The 19,619-nt window shown below is 38.7% G+C and overlaps 1 protein-coding gene across 6 annotated transcripts in view; it reads left to right on the forward strand.

Annotated features, from left to right (window-relative positions):
- fat1a (FAT atypical cadherin 1a) overlaps window positions 1-19,619 on the forward strand; it is an 80,479-nt gene that overhangs the window by 33,161 nt on the left and 27,699 nt on the right. For all 6 annotated transcript variants that reach the window (XR_006010002.1, XR_006010001.1, XM_041982940.1 and 3 more), the window contains exons 4-9: window positions 3,612-3,673; window positions 9,123-9,452; window positions 10,181-10,397; window positions 12,223-12,362; window positions 18,740-19,015; window positions 19,274-19,484. Coding sequence is in view for 4 of the 6 variants with exons in the window: in XM_041982940.1 (XP_041838874.1) it covers window positions 3,612-3,673; window positions 9,123-9,452; window positions 10,181-10,397; window positions 12,223-12,362; window positions 18,740-19,015; window positions 19,274-19,484 (1,236 nt within the window). In the remaining 2 variants the exon portion in view is untranslated. The remainder of the gene's footprint in view (window positions 1-3,611; window positions 3,674-9,122; window positions 9,453-10,180; window positions 10,398-12,222; window positions 12,363-18,739; window positions 19,016-19,273; window positions 19,485-19,619) is intronic.

The raw sequence follows: 19,619 nt of genomic DNA on the forward strand, positions 1-19,619 counted from the left end.
GACAAACAGTTCCTTCTTTGATGTATTGGTCCCATTTAAACCTGGATAGTTCAGATTGGCTTAAGGTTTTTTTTATACTCCACTGTATTGATAGTATGATTGTAGTGTGAATGGAAAATGGTTTTCAGTGCTGCTATAACTATGGTAGCAGAAACAATAATAAAGAGTGAGTGGTGTGTGTGTATATATATATTTATATATATATATATATATATATATATATATATGTGTGTGTGTGTGTGTGTGTGTGTGTGTGTGTGTTTGTTTGTTTGTACAGAATATCATAAGGAATTAAAATTTTCCAACCACTGCAAATACCCATAACATTCCTGATTGTCTGGTGTCACAGCTAAATATGTGCAACATAAATATGTGTGTCACTCTCAAGACTGCTAATCACAGGAGCAGTGCCCAAAAACTGAACCACACCAACAATATTCCGGCCTCCAGAACTCCTTTCAGGCCCCCATTTTGAAGCAGTGGTTGTAATGCTGAGGGACATGGTTGAGAGTGCCACTGTTTCTTTGGTGGTTTTTTTTTTTCCTCCCCCTCTCAAAACAGCATGGCTGTAATTACTGTCGGCCCAGCTCAGCCCACGTCTGTGGATAGCTTTTGTGTGTTTGTGCGTGTATGTGTGAATGTTCCTCTTTGGTCAGTTGTGGTTAGCCACCTAGTTATTTTACAGTTCCTTAACGTTTAGGTAGTGAGAGAGAGGTATGTACCTTTACTGACTTGAACATTTGTGCCAGCAGAGGTTTGCCTTGCAGCATAAATTTAGGAGGATTCACCACTTTAAAAGTTTGTATTTTTGGAAACAAGTTGTTTGTGAATAGTATTTTGAGCATTATATCAGTGTTTGGATGTTAAAATGGGTGGAAGATTTAAAATGGCAACTTATCAAGCAAAAATGGAACAGAAGTGAGCAAAAGCACCAAAATAGTTTTACTTGTGCACAACAGCTTTTCAAATCAGATGGAAGTTTCATGTTCCTTTAAATTTCTTTAATATCTTTGCCCCAAAATTGATTGACCACAGTAAAGCTGAATTTATGAATCCATTATAACTTGATAAGTAAAAGAATTTAATCAAATAACACAAAAAACATTGCAAATCTAGTTTAAAGCAAACTACGTATTTAGAAGATGCAAATCAGAAATGTGAATGGAAAGGGCTAAAATAAATTAAATAATCTCAACCAGAGTCTTCAGATTTGTTTAGCTTAAGAACAGAAATTTCCAAATGATAAAAACCAGTTAAGTGGATACACCTAAACATGTCCTTAATTTTAAGAAACACAGTCTCTGTACAGTGAAAGCTTTGTGGACCCCCTGTTCTCTTTGGGAACCCCCTCAGGGGATCAGGAACCCCAGGTTGGAAACGACTGCTCTAATTAACTGCATGATTTGTGAGCAAAACTTTTGGGTTACACATAGCTTTAGCTTCTCTTACTTTACTGTAGCATTTTCAACAAATCTGTCCTCACCTGCACCTATAAACAGAAAAAAAACACCAATGTGTTTCATGTTTTTATTTTATCTATGTTAGATGTACAGCACATTGTGGCAAGTGTTTAAGCTCTTTATAAATAAAATAATGATCATGATGAGCATGCAATCTTTTGTTTGTTCCCTATTTTCTAGTGGGTTAACTGCTTCAATACTGAGGTGTAAATGATGTCTTAGGAACTGCAGGTTATCCACATTCTAATAAATAAAACCAGTTTCCATTTTTACAGAGCAGATTTGTAAGAAATGCAAGTATTTTTTTTTATTTTTATTTTCTTGTGTTTGTTGCTGTTTAAAGGGCACAGCATAGAGATTATATTGTAATTACAAGCAGTGGAACAGCTATGACACCATGCCCAGTTGCTGTGCAGAGAAATAATAAATTTGACATGTAGACTTGGTGTTGTTAATGTTGTCATTTGTATTCTGCTGTATAATACATGTTCAGAATGCCTTGCACAGCACAAATGGGATCTTAAAAACATAATCAACCATCATCTCTGATCTTACCAAAACACACAAATAATTGGCCAGTGTGGCCTGTTTTGATGTGGTGCAGTAGAACTACTTGTTTTGACAACAGTACCTGCTCATTTCAACGATGCTGGTTATGGACACAGCATGCAGCATGTAAAGAAATGATCCCAGCAGGGTGTAAAAATTTACTTAAACATAATTTGTGTGCTGTCGGTGTTGGAACACCTCTTTTTACTAAGTGTTGGCCAGTGGGTTTGTGGTGTTCTGTGTCAGTTTTATTCGTAATTGCATTTTTAGTGACAACCTTTTTATACAGATGCATAATATGAACGGGGTTCCCGTAGTATGCAACCATGATCTCTAATTAGAGCAAAAAATATAGCTTGCACCTTTGGAAATTCAATTTTTCTGAGCAAATGCGAGTAGACTTACATCTGTGTAGTTCACTGTGAAGATTAAATAAAGCCTAAGTAGGGGGAGCAAAAGTGCCTCGCTCATATCCCTCAATCTCAGAGCAGAGGACAGCTATTTCTGTGGACCTGCAAGTTGTGGCCTGCTATTCTTGTAGCAGCCATATGTGCCATTGATGGGTTTGGGTTTCCGAAATCCTTTGCTTTATGCTAATCAGGCGCAGTGTGGCAAGCAGAAAGCTCTGGTGCGGTTAAAGTTGGCATGTCTACTCTACACTCAGTGTCTGCAAAGTTGCAATTACACTGGGAGTGAGAGCAGAATGCTGCCTTTAACGTAGAAATGTAGCAGTACCCTTCCCCCCAGCTTCTTCTCTCTTCTGCCCTTGTTTGTGAGTTTGATGCAAAATTGCATTAGCCAGGAACTCAAGACTCCAGCTTGTTTAATTTTTGCTTTTGTCAAAATTCCCTCTGTGATTGATGTCACACGACATCTGTCAAGTTATTTTAAATCGAGGATGGAGCTCAAAAAGAGACTTAAAACATTATAACTAACAGCAGGATGTTTCTTGAACTTTCTGTCCCTGTTAGAAAAGTGCTCAGACCTGTGGCCGATCTATTTATTCAGCTTGGGGAGAAACTAAAAGTAGGGTGTCAAGGCTACACTGCTGTTTGGGTACTATTTGCAGATCTTTGTGATATTTCACATGTCAGGCAGTATGGAGAACTGTCTGGCAATTTCAAGCTTTTCACTCATGGGTGACTGATTAGATAACCAGCAGGGTTTAGATTATGTCACCCAACAGTGAGTGGTGGCATTCTTTTTTCTTTTCCTTTCTTTTTTTCTTCTTTCAGTCCAATGCTGCTTAAGTTTAAAACATTTCAGTGTTTGATTGCTGATCGTTTAAAAGCTGATGCTGATGTAATTTTTCATGAGGATCCCTCCTTTTTTAGTTGTTTTTAGACTAAATGTAACACAGTTTGTGATGTAAATACCATGTTCTTGATAATTCTGTTTTTTTTCTTGTACATATGGCATATATGCTTATCCAATTAAGTTAATTGGCTACTGTTTTAGCCCGACTCAGCGTTGCTGCTTCTGACTTTTGGTATTCTCTGTTAAAGGACAAAAAATAGTGCATTGCATATTGAATTCACTTTGACTGTATAGCTAGATTATTTATATTTATAACTGATTTTGTATTGTGTTTGTTTTTAACAGGTCTGGTTACAACCACTTCAAGGAAACTGGACAGGGAGCAACAAGATGAACACATACTTGAGGTTAGCACTTTATGTTGATTGAATTTTCCTTTAAAAACTAAATGAATAAAAATAAAAGTGGGCCTCTTTTATTAATATTAAAACTATTTAGCACCATGGTAATCAAGACCTTGATCAGAAAGGTCAACACAATTAGTTCTCCAGTTCAGGAAAAGGAAAAATTAACTGGGGAACTGGGGATTTTCCGTCTCTGAGGTTTGGCATTTCCAGTCAACATCGGCCGAGTGCCACATGCTGGCAACTGAAAAGGCTTCATGTATATGCAAGAAAGGTCTTTTCGGAATAATTTCCCCATGTACTGATTTGCAGATGGAGTATGAGGAAGAGGTGTGTGAGAGATCCTTTGTTCTTTCCCAGTGTTCCGTCTCGTGGATGGAGCAGGCTGAGACAGGAAACTGCTGTCAAACCAACAGGCCAATGTCTAAACTTGTGGGATTTAATTGAGCTCAGCTCTGTGCTCCTCTGATGCTTCCCTCCTTCTTTCACACCACAGTTTGATAATAGCTCTTTTAATTGTGTTTCCAGTGCTGACGGGGAGCAGATTGATTGCCTTTTAATTATTGTTAGAAGTTACACAGTCCAGTGATCTCTGGGTGACAGTTAGTGCTGCTGCATCTGGTGTCAGAATTGTTTCATATTTTATTCTCGGGATGTACGTTTCCCTGCACTAATTGCTTTACAGGACTGAGCGTAAATGATAGGGATAGATGTGGGGAATATGGGAAGACTATTCTGTGCAGTGCCAGAGAAAAACAGTTTGATATTTTGGGCTATACCATTGGATACCAGGGTCAACAACCCAAAGCTCCTCCGCTCCAGTGGTTTGCAGTAGGGGTAGAATTACTTCTTCCATGTGGGCTGAAACTGTTTAGTTACAAAGCTGTAGTTGGTGTCTTTTGCAAAGTTTTTTGCCATTATTTATTAAAAAAAAGAACAGTTTCCTGCTTAAGCTGATTTTATGAGTCTTGTTCTTTACTGTTCGTTACTGTTATGCTTTAATGATAAACAGTTTTTATATCAAAACTTTAAATATTATAGACAATAACTTTTCAGAAAAGTTGCAAGTTATCCTAACTTGTTGCAACTTGTTGTTAAGTATTTTAGTTAAAGGAATAGTTTCAAGTAAAAGTAACGAAAGCTGACTAAACACTCTCTGAAAAGTTGTTTGAAACCATGGAAACTAAGTAAGTTTGTGCCTGCAGTTTGCATGTTATTGGAAATTTAACAGGAAGCCTTTTACACGGCTGCACATTCATGAAGCAGCTCAGACCCTTAAACCTCACAGTTTAGTATCCAGGCGCTAGCAGAGCAAATCAGACCAAGGTCCTAAAAAGTGCTGAAGTTTTTATACTAGCTAGCTGTAGGAGAAAAAACTAAACATGTGGGGCCATGTGGAACATGTGGAGCAATTAGAGTGGGGGCTGTGTCAGCATTGTTTGTACCAAATGCCAAGAAGAGGTGGAGGGAGCGCAGGGGGCTTTCAGCTTTTATGATGAGACAGATGGGGGTTGGTGGCTGTCGTGTGTCTGTGTGTGAAACAGAGAGAGAGCTAAAAGCAGTGGGGGAATTTGAGCAAAGGCAAAGCTGCTGTTGTTGGTCTGAGTGTGGGCTCTAGCAGCATGATCAGATGCCTTCGTCCGCAGAAGGGGCGGAGGGCTGTGGGTAAATAGCAAAAATGGGACATGCCAGGACATGCTGTAGGACTATAGGGAACACATTGTAACGTTAAAGCAGAGGGGAATGGGCTGTTCACATCTGTTGGCTGGAGCCTATGCCAGCATGCAGGCTGGCCGATTTAATAGATATTAGATCCTACCAGAGCACTATTTATGATTAATTAGCTGGTGTATAAACAGGCTAAAATAGTAAGAAATCAACATAGTTGCTTTTTAAGCCCACCCTTTAACAGCAGAGATATCAGTACACTTTTTTCAGAAAATGCCCTGCTCCTCTCTAACCTTGGCACAGCTGGATGATCACAGCATGATGTGGGCGGGGGGGTGCAATTCCTGAAGAATGGACCTTTAGCTTTCTCAGCTCTCAAAAAGTTATTACAAAATGAAAAACTGACCCCGGTTCAATCACATAGAATTATATTAGAACATTGTGGCATCTTTTCTGTGTATGCAGGTACTGTGGACTATTGGTAATAAAAAAATATCCTATTTTAACTTTTTTGGAAACTCCTGCAAGTCCTTTTATCATTTTAAACACTAATTGATATGACAAATTTGCATGCATAATTTGCATTCAGACATATCAGATACAGTCTTAGAGTATGTAGATAGTCTGAGCATAATGGCTTGTGTCAGTGTCTTAGTGTGCCGTACTGAAACAGTGACACTTTTCCCACCTTTGTAACATCTCTGCCTTTTATGTGATTTACCTTCTGTGGCATTACATTAAGACTAAGGCTTTTGGTAAAAATGTTCCAGAAATGGGCAGAGTGATGAATAGCTAAGTGACTACCTTGCTAGTGCACACAGTCACACACAATAGTTTAGACGTGGTGTGGATCTGGGGCACATACTCCATTTTAGTGCTCTATATGAGACCTAACATACAACAATAACATGCAGTGATACAACATGCTGTATCATTCCTTAGAGAGACATTCACTCTCAGGTTTCTTGTCATCCTATTTAATTGACTCTGCTCATATGAATAGCATGGACAGCTGCAGACACTGTGGCAAAAACAAAAACACATTACTTTAATAACTCAAAGTATGGTACCAAATGGTGTGTGCCTGGCCCTGGACTCCTGACTGTTTTTATTGAAGTACTTAGCAGATGGTTTTAAATGACTGTGACATTTGTTCTACCCTTCTATTGTAATTTGCAGCTTGAAGCTAGCAATGCTCACATTTCTGCCAGTGCTTAGACACACAATCCTTGATCCTATTTTGTGGGACTCTGTTAAACATTTGTTTGTTTAGGTCAGCCCGTGGCTCTTTCCCTTTGATTAAGCTTCACAGACTGTGCACTCAACTGTCTAAAGTTACACTGATGTGTGAAATCATGGCACAAATTTAAAAAAAAGCCTTGGAGTGTCACCAGTAACTCTCAGTGTCAAGATTTAAATTAAGTCCCTATTAATGGTGCAGTTGTTCCACGCTGTCTTCAGGACTTCTGAGGTTTAAGAAAAGCCCCCAGCCTTTAGTTGAGAGCAGTGAGTCTTAATGTTTATTGGCAGTAAGAAATCTTAGTGTGCAACTCGACACAGAGGAGCAGAATCAGTGCAGCTACTGCTAGCAGACAGAATATATGAAGCTAATTAAAAGTAATTACCACCAGTTTGCTGTTCATATTAGTCACACAAGCTACTGTTATCAGCAAAAATATCACAATCTTTTTTTATTACAAAATAGGAGGATTAATCAAAATTTAACCTATGAACCTGTTACAACTGTTGGAAGGAAAATAGCATGCTTTTTATTTCTTTATTTATTTTTGCTCATCAGAGACAGTTGCTGTCCAAAGTGAGAACTCTCTTTACATTTAGGCCTCACAATATTGTCTAAACATAATATCTGCAATTTGTTTCCCATTGACCTCAGTCTATTATTTTATTTTATTTTATTTTTTTATTTTTTATTGTTTTTATTCAAACAATTTCATTTGAGTATCAGAGGTCAAACAGCATTGCTTTCAAAGTGCATTACCCCAAATTCAGCCTTTATCATTAATTTCAGCATTTCCTAATGTGGCTCTAGTGAGTTCTAATGAGAACGGGCTGTTTCCGTGTCTGAACCTTTAAATGTTCATAAACGGTGCCTGTACATGCCCCTCTCTAGGAGAGGAGCCGGTCTTTGCTGGTGCCCGCTCGGTGGTTTTAGGGGGCAGACTCAGCTAGCCGGGGGGCGGGTCAATGACAGTATTCACTACCGGGGGCAGTGGTTATTTCCCTTCGTGAGGTCACAAAGGGAAAGATCTCAGACTCCCCTGTCTGAGCACACATTCGCTAACAAGTGGAACAAGTGAGAAAGGTGACAGAATTTTAATAATTTTTTAGCCTCATACACAGGCTATGAGGACACATATGACTGTTAGAAAAGCTTTAGAAGGTGAATTTTGCATAATAAGGGACCTTTAAGCCTTGAAAATATGTGAAAATAAGACAGTCTGCCATTCTAAACAACACTGAAAATCTAAAAAGATTAACAGATTGGCTATACAACTAAATTTAATCATTTTCACATTTATAACCACAACAATGATCAAACATCTCATTCTGTTTATACTCCTGTGCAGTCTGTGCTTAAAGTGCTCAAGGTTGAGATGAGGGTGGAACAATGGCCACCCACCCAGCTTTGCTCTCAGGTGACCACCATCTTGGAGTCTCTTCATTTCTTCCATCCACCACAGCCGTCCTTTGCTAGTCCTGAGATGGGTTTCCACACAGTCAAACCTCCCTTCAAGGTTTCGCTATTCACTGGATGATGGCACTCCCAGTGTCTTGTTCAGGCTGAAAGACTTCTGGTTCCAGACTTTCCCTTGGAAGCTAACCTCAATGTGGTGCTGTGGTTTCCCCCCCTGGCTGTCCATTGTACCCAACCTTTCTTCCTTCTCCCTCCTCCTCTAGTGGAAACATGGGGGGTTCAGAGTTGGACAATAAAGTTTTACAAATGATGAGTTCAGTGGTAAGATGGGCTTCACTATCCAAAATAATTATTAGAGAGAATAGTTTTACTTACTCAGTTTTCCCAACATGCTGCCACATCTCTGAAGTAAGTGAACAAGGGAGAGCAACTCCTGAACTACAGGAAAGCCTGAAATTAAAGAGATTATCACATTTCCTTTAAAAGTCCACAATGACAAATTCAAATTCATCAATAAAATTGATTTACGCACAGCATTACATATGCATACATTCTACTTTTAATATATATTTTTACAACTTCAGGTTTTTTTTTGTTTTTTTTTTTTTGTGGGGCTGAGCAAGAGATGCTCTCATGACTGTTTAACTGGACTGATTCAACAACTTCAGCAGTATCCAAATATAGAACAATCTATTGACGCTTACCCTTTTTTTAAAAATGAAAAATGTCTTTTAGAAAAGACCCACTGACAATAAGCCTTAGTTGAAGTTGCCTGAAAAACTCACTGACAATGAAATAATTTGAAGGCATGGAGAGAAAAACGAAGCTTTCCATTCACTTCTTTTGTTTGATATTTTCTAGGCTTTGAATGATTGATTTCTAGCACAGTGTTGTGATCTTGAGACATTCTCTGGTAGAGTTGTGCATAATATTCAGTGATATTTTTTCTTCTTATTCAATGTGTCAGCTTCCGAAACCATGACAGTAAAAGAGAACAAAAGAGGCTTTGTGCATTGAACAGATAAGAGCTAGTGGATGTGATTTAAAGTTAGCTGCATCAGATAATGTTTACTGTCTTGTTTCAGCCGACACATTTCCTTGTGTGAAGATTTTAATCTTTCTCCTCAGATTACCATTACTGACCAAGGCATTCCTCCAAAATCCACCACCGTCCGCGTCATCGTGCAGGTCCTCGATGAGAATGACAACAGGCCAATGTTCTTGGAAAAGATCTACAAGATTCAGCTCCCTGAGCGGGAGAAGCCAGAGAAAGAGAGAGCCATGAAGAGAGACCCCGTGTATCGGATCATTGCATCAGACCGCGACAAAGGACCAAATGCTGAGATCTCCTACAGCATCGAGGAGGGAGACGAACATGGGAAGTTTTTTATCGAGCCAAAGACTGGTCTAGTTTCATCCAAGAAGTTCTCTTCTGCTGGAGAATATGACATTCTTACTGTGAGTATTTCATTTCAGGTCTTCATGTTGCTCCTTTTCTGAGAGTTTTTCAATGAGCTGTAAATTTTTACAGCAGATGTTCGTTTATTGTTTTACTGTTTCATTCTCCTCATCCTCTGAAGTCCTCTAGCCCCCTTTGTTTCACTGGCCTCCCTTTCTCTCAGTTTTTGTGTTTAAAAATGCAGTAAAAGTGTCTGTTAGAGAGACCCAGCGTAGTCCACCATCATGAAATGCAGATGTAGAGGAAAACTTATCTGCAAGAGCATAGACTTAAAATGTTAGCAAGTGTGTGTGTGTGGGGAAATGAATGCGTGTGCATCTGTCAATCTTCCAGCTCGGAGCCAAAATCTTTTCAACTCTAGTTTATTCATCAAAGTTGGCTGTCAGACTTGCTGTGATACAGATCATGGTGATACTCAAAACACATTTTCTGAAGTTTAAAGTGATTTTTATCCAGATTTTTGTCTAAATATATTCTGTTATAAGAACATTTTTCTCACCACAGATTACAGTACAACACAAAGACGTACTCACAGTTAAATCACCAAAGGTGTTCTGTTATTCTGAACATCTGCCAGCGTGGACATCTCATTTTGTAGAAATGATTTTACTTTACCTTTGAAGAGCTTCAGGGAGGTTGGTCTGCTGGAGAGCTGCATAGGAACTCATTTATCACAAACGTGTTGCATAACACTGTGTAATTCAAATTTTCATTCCCTGCCTCTCAGATTAAAGCCGTCGACAACGGGCGTCCTCAGAAATCCTCCACTTGCCGTCTGCACATAGAGTGGATCCCTAAACCGGAAGTTCCAGCAGATGCAGCTCCCCTGCGCTTTGAGGAGTCTCCATTTAGCTTTTCTGTCATGGAGAGCGATCCTGTGGCGCACATGGTGGGCGTTGTTGCCACTGAGTCGTCTGATGTTCCCGTATGGTTTGAAATCACAGGTATTGTCTTCTCTACGTGCATATTTGTTTTGTGCATGTCATAATGAGGGTTTGTAAGTAGAAAAGCATTTTTGCTCTAACATAGTGTATGTCTGTTTGATATTACTTGGCATCTGAACTAATAAAATAATCATTTAGAATTGGTCACACCCAATGTAGCCTTAACCTAAATCTGCTTTTCCCCAGATGAACATATTAAAGGTTAAGTTAAATTGTTAAATCTGGCAGTGTTTGTTCCCAAAATTATATTAAAGTGTTTGTTGAACATCTACTGAAGCATTTTTTTCATTTAAAAAAAGGGCAAGGAAGAAAAAAATGGCTCTAGACAGGAGAATGTTAGTTTTCACACATGTTTGTGTCTGCAGAACAAAAAACAGGGGGGGCATGGTTTAGTGGAGGAGCTTCTCTTGGAGCTGCATATTCAACATTAAGAAAAAGCCAGTTTGAGGACTTGCTCCAAAATATTAAACATGGTTAACAATTTTGCAGATGAATATTGTGAAAATATTAGTCTGTCATTAAACATGCTCAAAAAGTAGCCACAGTTAAATGATCTGCCAATACCATCTCCATTTAAGGTTGTTATAATTACAGTTTAGATAAAAAATTTGCTTGTTATTATCAGATGTCTTAAATAAGTGCTGAAAGAGGTGTATATTTTGCAACAAGATTTCCCTTTCATGGGAAAAGAAAAGACCTGCAGCCCTGAAATACAGAATAAAAAAAAACTCAGAAACCTTAAAAAAAAGAATCTTTTTTTGTCAAGGCAGCCTAACTGTCATGTCAGTTTTCAGTTCAAATAAAATTCATTCAGCTTGGTGGGTCATTTAAGTATGCTACAAGACAGATTAAATCCCACTTTCTGTAAACTGGGATGATCCATATGGACATAAAAAAACGATTACAACAATGGTAGTTTAGATTATATTATATTTTATACTGATAATTTCCATAGGTTTTGGAGATACAGTGTATTTTTGTTCCTTTATTTTAAATAAGCTACTGTATTTTTGTTGTGTTTGACATTATTATTCTCCTCCATAATGCGCCACTGTGCAAATTTAAAACGACTCTTTTAAAAATGCTTGTCTCTTCTACTAGCCTGTTTTCCTACTTATCAATGTCTGACTGACACATCTCCTTTTCTTCTTTTCTTCTCTGTGCTCTTTCACTGCTTTCCTCTTTTCTCTGGAATGTTCTGTTTGGTTGGATTTTTGCAAGACGGCATAGAGGATTCTGAGATGTTTTACATCCTTCAGATGGCTTGTGACCACAACTGTACAGCAGAAGGTAGCTGCTGGGATCTCCTAACAGGCTGTGCTGTGTTCAGAGATCATCTGACATTGTTTGTTGGTGCTGGCTGTTGGTTGTGGTTGACTTGTGTTGTGCCATGAGGATGATGTGATTCATTTTCCCTCGCTTAGATTTTTTAACCTGTTTAATAGTCCATTTTTGTATTGTGTGCTTAGAGCACCACAGTTTTATTCCTGAGTTCATGATCCCTTTTGTACAGTGGTTATTATATTACATAATCATTATGTTGCCTAAGTACTGTTGGTGTCTGGATTAAATGCATGAAATAGCCAGAAAATATTTAAACAAGCAAATAGATGTATACTACTGGATAATGACATTAGTATAAGTGTTCAGTATCATCTTAAACATCGGTGGAGTAGAAAATAAATGTTCACATGTCTATCTCAGTGCCCCCATTTAGTGTTTGTTTAACTTAACTATGTGATGATTTCTCTAATCTTGTGTCTTTTTTTCTTGTTTACACAAAAAAAAAAAAAAAAAAAAAAAAAACAAAACAAAAAAAACACAGGTGGTAATTACGACAATCGCTTTGACGTTGGCAAAGCCAGTGGAACCTTGATTGTAGCGCGGCCCCTGGACGCTGAGCAGAAATCAAATTACAACCTGACGGTGGAAGCCACAGATGGGACACGAACTGTCAGCACTCAGGTAATTGAAACACTAATGAAACGGTTGGAGGCTGATGAGGCAGGTATCATGGTTCTGTTTTTCTCATGTGAAAGATAGCAGGAGTTAAGAGAAGGTAATGAGCAAAGCAGTGGCCAGATTGTCCTTTTGGGGAGATATGCTGATGATGTGATGAGGTCACATGAGCTGATTTCTTACTGGATGATAGAGATATTATGGCAGTGCTGTATTGTATCTTTTCTACATAAGGTGCATATGGTCTCCTAAATTGGCACTGGAAACTGGCAACACAAAATGTATTTTCATTTGAACGTTAAGCCTATAAACATAAATAGGCAAATAAATAAAGTGTTTTGAATAAAATTAAATAAAATTAGGGTTATTTTTGAGACTTAATAATATCAGTGCAATACAAAACAATAAATATTTTGTCTTACATGTTATAGTAACAAAATGTAGACACTGATTAAAGTCTTTATTTTCAGTTTGACAAAAAATAAAATTAATAGATAGAACTAGAACTAGAACTATTTCAGAATAGCAAACCACACCAACCCGCCCCGCAGTGAAGCGAAAATTCTTTGACGGGGCGGGACCCGCGGGTTAGGGGGCGGCCCGCGCATCACTACTGTGCAAGTATAAATCCAGCTTAATTCTTTTCCATTTTCAGTAAGTTTCCTAAGACTTCTCCGGTTGCCTGGCAACTTCAAAGTAAGTTCAAGACTGTAAAGTAGAGTGTAGACAAACCTTTCATGTAATCAGGTTAGCTGACTTGCTGCTTTCATACTTTTTAAAAGTGACCACACCATGATTCAAATTTGCTGATCTAGCGCATCATCCACTGTCTCATTTAACTAAATAACCACATTCCCAAATCGAAAGACTGATTGTTCAGGTCAGTTTTAAGAAAAACTAGCTTTCATAATTACATTTTTAAAGCCTCATATTGTTAGCATACTTCATTGGAAACACTCTTCACAAGGACCAATCCCCCATTGTCTTCTTTCTGATGTTGAGCTGCTGTGATGATGGTGCTGTCTAGCCAAAGGTTTTTTGTTTCAAGTGTGCATTCTTGTCTTCTTAACTCCTCCTATCCACCGTGTGTCTCCCCGAACCAGTAAACCTTCTCCTCCTGTACTGTGAGACCAGCAGATTGGTTCAGTCATTTTTCTTTAATGCAACTAAATATGGAATAGTTTGCATTTCAGCCTAGCTAATACCAAATCTGGAGTGCTATGATAAAAGTTTCTTAAACATGTAAACTGTCTTTGTTTTGTCTAGTTTTTGTTTTGTTTTCCTTCAGATGGTAATGCCTTGTCCATGAGATTTTGAACATTTTTACATGGTAGTTTGGGTCATACAGGATGGTGACATTTAAAATGTTTTGTCCTTTGTCCTCAAAGCGGAGCTTCAGAGAAATGTAGCTGGAAAAGAATCTATTTGTTGTCACCCCATATGAATAAAGCCTTTCATCATCTGGCTGCTGTGCTCCACTGAGCCTTGGATGAAGCGCCGCCTTCACTGGCATTTTGGAGCTCATCCGCAGGAGAGGCAGTTCCTTTAGTTTAGTGCAGAACCTTAAAAACAGCCACAAAGTTCCCGTTTCCTCAGTTGTGATTTTCTCCCTCATTTAAACACTTTCTTAAAAGCCCTGGCAACGCTGAGTTCTTTAAAAGCCTCTCAGCAATCCAGCATGCAGTGACATTTTAAGCCACATTAATCACATTTAAAGGTTAACCTATTTGAAAGGTCTAATTTAGTGCAGCTTATTTTTCAGTATGACTGTACTTGCAACCTTTTCACAGGAAAGAAGATGATTTTATTCAGACTAAATCTAAAAATACAGAGGACATTGTAATTATTTCATGTAACTGCAACATTCTTCAGTAATTTAACAAACAAAATGTTCGATATTGCACTAATTCTCTGACACTTTCTCAGAACTGGCTGCACGATATCAAAGGAAGCCATTCAAAGCCATGACAATTGATGCTGATTTGTTGGAGCTGATGTTCTCTTAATAATCTAATTTAAAATCAAGCCTTCTTTTTACCAAAGCCAAAGAGTTATCCTTATGATAAAAGATTGAGTGGAGATGACTTTGATAAGCTCTTTGATGATCAGCTTCAGAAATGTCATTTCAACAGTTTCCCATGTTGAACTGAAATAAAACCGTCAGTTTCACACCAGATTAATTTAACTGATTACAGCAGCAGTCTTAAATGTGCATATTTTTTGGATATTATCTAAACTATAACTGATCTGCTGTCTTGCAGATGAATTGGAGTGTGTGAGAGACATTGTGTATCCAGCTGATTACTCTTGGTCAGCTGTTTTCATTTGGAGGATCAGATTTACTGAATTTCTATGTTTCAGTAAACCGTGCTTTATTATGATGACTGCTTGGGGACGTGTCAGCTGTCAGTAACATTACACATTGCATTTAGTTGGCTGCTAATAATTGCAACAAAAAAAAATCCTTCTTTTATTGTATATTTTTGGTGTGTTGTAGGAAAGTTGTTTTATTTTTCTGTTCAGTAAAATAGCATTTAAAATCTGGTAGCTGTTGAAACTCTATTATTTCCAACATATACAAGATTTTAGGTAGTAAGGGTCTTAATGGTTTGTATTAATATTTATTGAGTAGTTTTTTTTTTTAAGGAAGAATTAGAATGTGATGTTCTCAACTTTTTTATTGTTAGTGTAGAATTGCATAAAAATAAAAATCTTCATCTTTAGGTAATTTCTGTCTACTGTCCTCCAACATGGAGTCGGCTATTTTGCACTTGTCTTGTTTCTACAGTAGCCCAGAGTAGGCAAAATGGCTACCATACCTTTGTCACACTTGGAAGGTAAGCATGAGTGTGTTGATGGAAAATCTCTAGTTTCAACATTTGATGTTACTAAAACCTTCACACGCTCAGGTTCCCTGCTAGGTTCACTCATTTTTGTTTTAAAGCAGGCAAGTCATTTAAACCGTGTAGTTGATTATTATTACAAACAATTAAAAGAAATCCAGTGTAACAATTTGTGCATTATGAGAAAAACAAGGACATGCTGAGTCATCATTGGTCCATTTTCTGTGCTTGCAAAACTGAAGGTATAATTTAGTAGAAAAATAAATTTAAAGGAGTTTTCATTGGTTAATTATTAGTAGTAGCAATGTGTTTTCTTTGGGGGAAGTGTGTTGTTTATTTTGAAACTAACAAATTTTTCAAGACAAATTAGATCTACCTCGTCAAACGCTGTGCACCTCGTGAAAGCTGAACGTTGGACTTATCTATTCCTCAAATCAAAGTCATGTGGAGGCTGTGCTGCCAGACGGGCTGGCCTATTTTCTCTCTCCTTGGAATGTTTCCTTTCTTTTTGTTCTCTTTCGCTCTCAATTCCCCTTTGTATTTCTTACTGATTGTCTCCCTCTCAGCTTTTTTAAAAATTCTCTGCATTTATTGGCCAGGCATGCAGGATCAATGATTATTCTGTTTGGGTATAATCAAGTGCAATCAAGAGCAGTGGACCTCTGTGGGTAGTGGGCAGTGTTAATCCTGTTTTGGGAACATGTTTTACTGTTCAGTGCCAGTGGCCTCTCTCTGCCCAGAACCTGGCACCTGGCAGGGTGGGCTTCCTCTCCTACGCATTGCACAGGAGGTCAGCAGCACATTTAAATCTCCCCCGTGCTCTGTTCTGGAAACCACACAAAAGAATTTTCACAGTTCACAAGACACTTTTTTCAGTTTATTTCTTGAAAATTTTACATTTATTTTCACATAATTTTGGTAAACTGTGGTAATAATTTTAGGTAACAACCCTCTAGGGGTTCTACTAATAAATTTGTCTTAAAGGATTGTGGCCATTCTCTTGTTTGCTTTCCATTTAGCCATCCTAGTTTTGTGAAGGCGTCTCCAAAGGATCAGCTGATGTAGACAAGGGGTGCTGCATTCCAGCTCGGGCACCTAATAGCCATAAGCTGTGCCAACAAGGCAGCCTCGGCATGCAGCCCAGCCTCCCTCCCCCAGTCTTCAGCTATATGACATCCTCCCTTGGCCGTGCAGAAGCACCTCAAGCTGTTCTGCTCACAATCTGTTCCTGGTCTCCTGTTTCTCATGTTATCTCTGTCCACATTACAAAGGTCCCTTTATGTCTCACTCAAAGGTTCAGTTTATTCGGTCATAGTTGCATATTTTCCTACCTCGGGTTTCAAAGCTGATTATTGTATCTAGGACTCTTTTGAGTTCCAACCACAGCTTTTGTTTGTGTATTCCTTTCATTTTAACCCTCAGCCTGTGTTATTTTCTTAAATTTGACAATTTCCCTGAACTTTCTTTAGGTTTTCACCATTTCTTATCTTTCTTACTCACATCTCACCCTAACAGCGCTTTTTTTTTTGTCCTCAATGTCTCCGTCTGCCATGTCTATTTCTTCGTCCCAGTCTTGTTCCTCTTGAGCATTCCCTCAGGAAGCCTTACACAAAGACAACACCATCATTTCTACTGCAGTCAGCCTGCATCATACTGCTTTGTAATGTTTGGGGCCAAGTTCCTTTGAAGTGTTGTAGAGTCTCTTTGCAAAAGGAATGGTGGGTTTGCTTGCATGCGTGGGGTGTAGGGGTGAATAGCCCTTTTGTGGATTCTATAAAAGGTATTGGAATAGTACATTGCACACAGGTGTAGATACTACTGACCAGGTTTGATCCTTTTCAGCTTGTTTACAGCACTATCAGTCCTTGCCACCTTTCTGGCTCTTCACAAGATGTGTTATCTGACACCGGCCACATTGAGACACATTGCACAGCCTCTTTGTGTGGATGCACATTTTATGAGCTCATTTTGGCATTTGTGGGTAGTTGGATGCATGCATGTGTGTCTGTGTGTGTAAAAGGTGGATTTTGAGACATCAGTGATCTAGTTGACATGAGAATACATGCTTGGAATGAGAGAGATTGTCACAGTGCTGCTGAAAATAGGCTGCTTTCTGTGAAATAAATATTGCCATAGAGAAATGTGTTAATTTTACTTTACACCTCCTGATTAGTGGTGTGATATGAGTTGCTCATAAGACAAGAGTTGTGGCAAATGGCCAGAATTTAGCTCTGATGGACCGCATGCATCTCAAAGTTCCCCCTGCAAGATGACATCTGTGAGCCTCAGCAGCAATGCCAACATCACAGCACACAACAGATTGTAAATGTTATCAGTCCTGTCAGGTTGAGTCTATATTTGTCTCTGATATGAGCTCACAGTGCTCAACAAACAGCATTAGGACCACAAATGCCAGTGGGCAGTTGTTTTGACCAAAGATCTGACAAACCCTGGTTAGCTAGAGAGCTGTCACCTGGTCAAGGCTTTTTATCCACAGCCCCCTTTAGTCTCCTTTGCACAAAACAGCTCAGCTTTGACCATTTCCTTACGGGACATCACCCCCTGGTGTCTGGTATGCAGGTGTCTAATCTGGGCTGATCCCTTTGTTCCCCATGTTTGGCAATGGTAGAAGCCCTCTCGCTGGTCTGGCAAGCAAATATGGCATTCCAGCAGCTCTTCATAATCCTCTGTCGGAAGTCCAGTAGACGAGTGGCTGCTGTTGATAAAACATGCTACCAGTGGAATTTTACACTTTGGGAATTGTGGATTCTTTGCTTTGTGTATGTGGGAGAGAACACACACATGCAGACACACTTTTTTGCTGTGTAGAGAAAGAAATGTGTGTGCAAAATGTTTTGTTGATTTAAATCTAGATAGTTACTTGTTGGAAAAGTACATCTCCACAGGAGTTAAAAAGCTATTTTACCTGTAAAGATGTAATATTGTTACTATCATTTTCACTAGTGCAGTGGACGGTTCGCTGTCTCTTTGTGTTTCACACAGATATTCCTGAATCAGCTGCTTCTGTACAAGGCTTAGAATCCATTGGAATGCTTTAATGGTTTTTCAGCACTGATGTCTTGTTTTTTACTGTTTGAGCACCAATTGGTCTTCCAGTTAAAAGATTGCTTTTGCTTTCATATTGATTTAGTCTGTTCCATCATAATGTTTTTATTATTCCAGAACTCTGGAAATTATTTCAAAAGTTTTAAACCACTGTGTTGTGTGAAGAGGAGCAAAAAGACATAAAACAAAACTATGTTTACTGAACATTTTTGCTGTGTTTACCACAGCTACTGGGTTATTGGACAAATGTACAGTGTGTACTCTTGTACACACCTAACCTATTTTGATAACTTCAGAATTTCAAGACTAACATATAGCTCTGTATTTATGTTGACATTACAGTTAGTGCACACATTTTAAATTGGAAAATACTCAAATGATTGCCTCAAAGCTATTTTCACATGAGTGATTTGCAAAACAACTGTCATTTGGTATTAAAAGATTTGTTTTTTTTTTCTTTTCTTTTTGTTTTAGGTGCTTATCCGTGTCATTGACACAAACAACCACAGGCCAGAATTCCTTCATCAGGTTTATGTCACCAATGTCCCCGAAGACAAACCAGCAGGGACTGAGGTCCTGCAGATCAGTGCCGTAGACAGAGATGAGAAAAACAAACTGACTTTTACACTCCTGAGCAGCACTGATCCCATCAGCCACAGGAAGTTCCGCCTGGATGGAGGAACTGGCACTTTGTACACCACTGAGCGACTGGATCATGAGACCATGCATCGTCACATCCTCACTGTCATGGTATGAATCAGTACACACTGGCATATTAGCTATGCTTTCTGGAAGGAATTTCAGTTCTACATAGGGTTTAACGGATTTAATTTTAGACTGGTTTGCTATGTTAAAAAAAAGAAACCACCATGAAAATCCAGATGAGGTTGTTTGTTCCTCTGATTTTTTATTTTTATTTTTATCATTTTTCCTTTCAGAAATTACTTGTCCTTTGAACAACTGTCATGCCATTCTGTTTCATAGCTTTATAATTGTCCTCTTTTCCAGGTTAGAGACCAGGACATTCCAGTGAAGAGGAATCTTGCACGTGTTATTGTCAACGTGGAGGACACAAATGACAACGCACCCTGGTTTATTGGCACACCTTATTCTGGACGTGTGTTTGAATCCGCTGCCATAGGCTCAGCAGTCCTGCAGGTCACAGCTCTTGACAAAGACAAGGGTTCTAACGCAGAGGTTGTTTACAGCCTCGAATCAGGTAAATGCTCAATAAGTTACTGCGTCCGCTGCAGTTTCTTCTCATTTTTCTTTTTTCCTAGTAGCAGAAAGCTTTCATTATATGTAAGCTAATGAAGTCAACGCATTAAAAATGTATGACTCATTACAGTCATGC

The sequence above is a fragment of the Melanotaenia boesemani genome, chromosome 4 (genome assembly GCF_017639745.1).
Source record: "Melanotaenia boesemani isolate fMelBoe1 chromosome 4, fMelBoe1.pri, whole genome shotgun sequence".
NCBI classification, from domain to species: Eukaryota; Metazoa; Chordata; class Actinopteri; order Atheriniformes; family Melanotaeniidae; genus Melanotaenia; species Melanotaenia boesemani.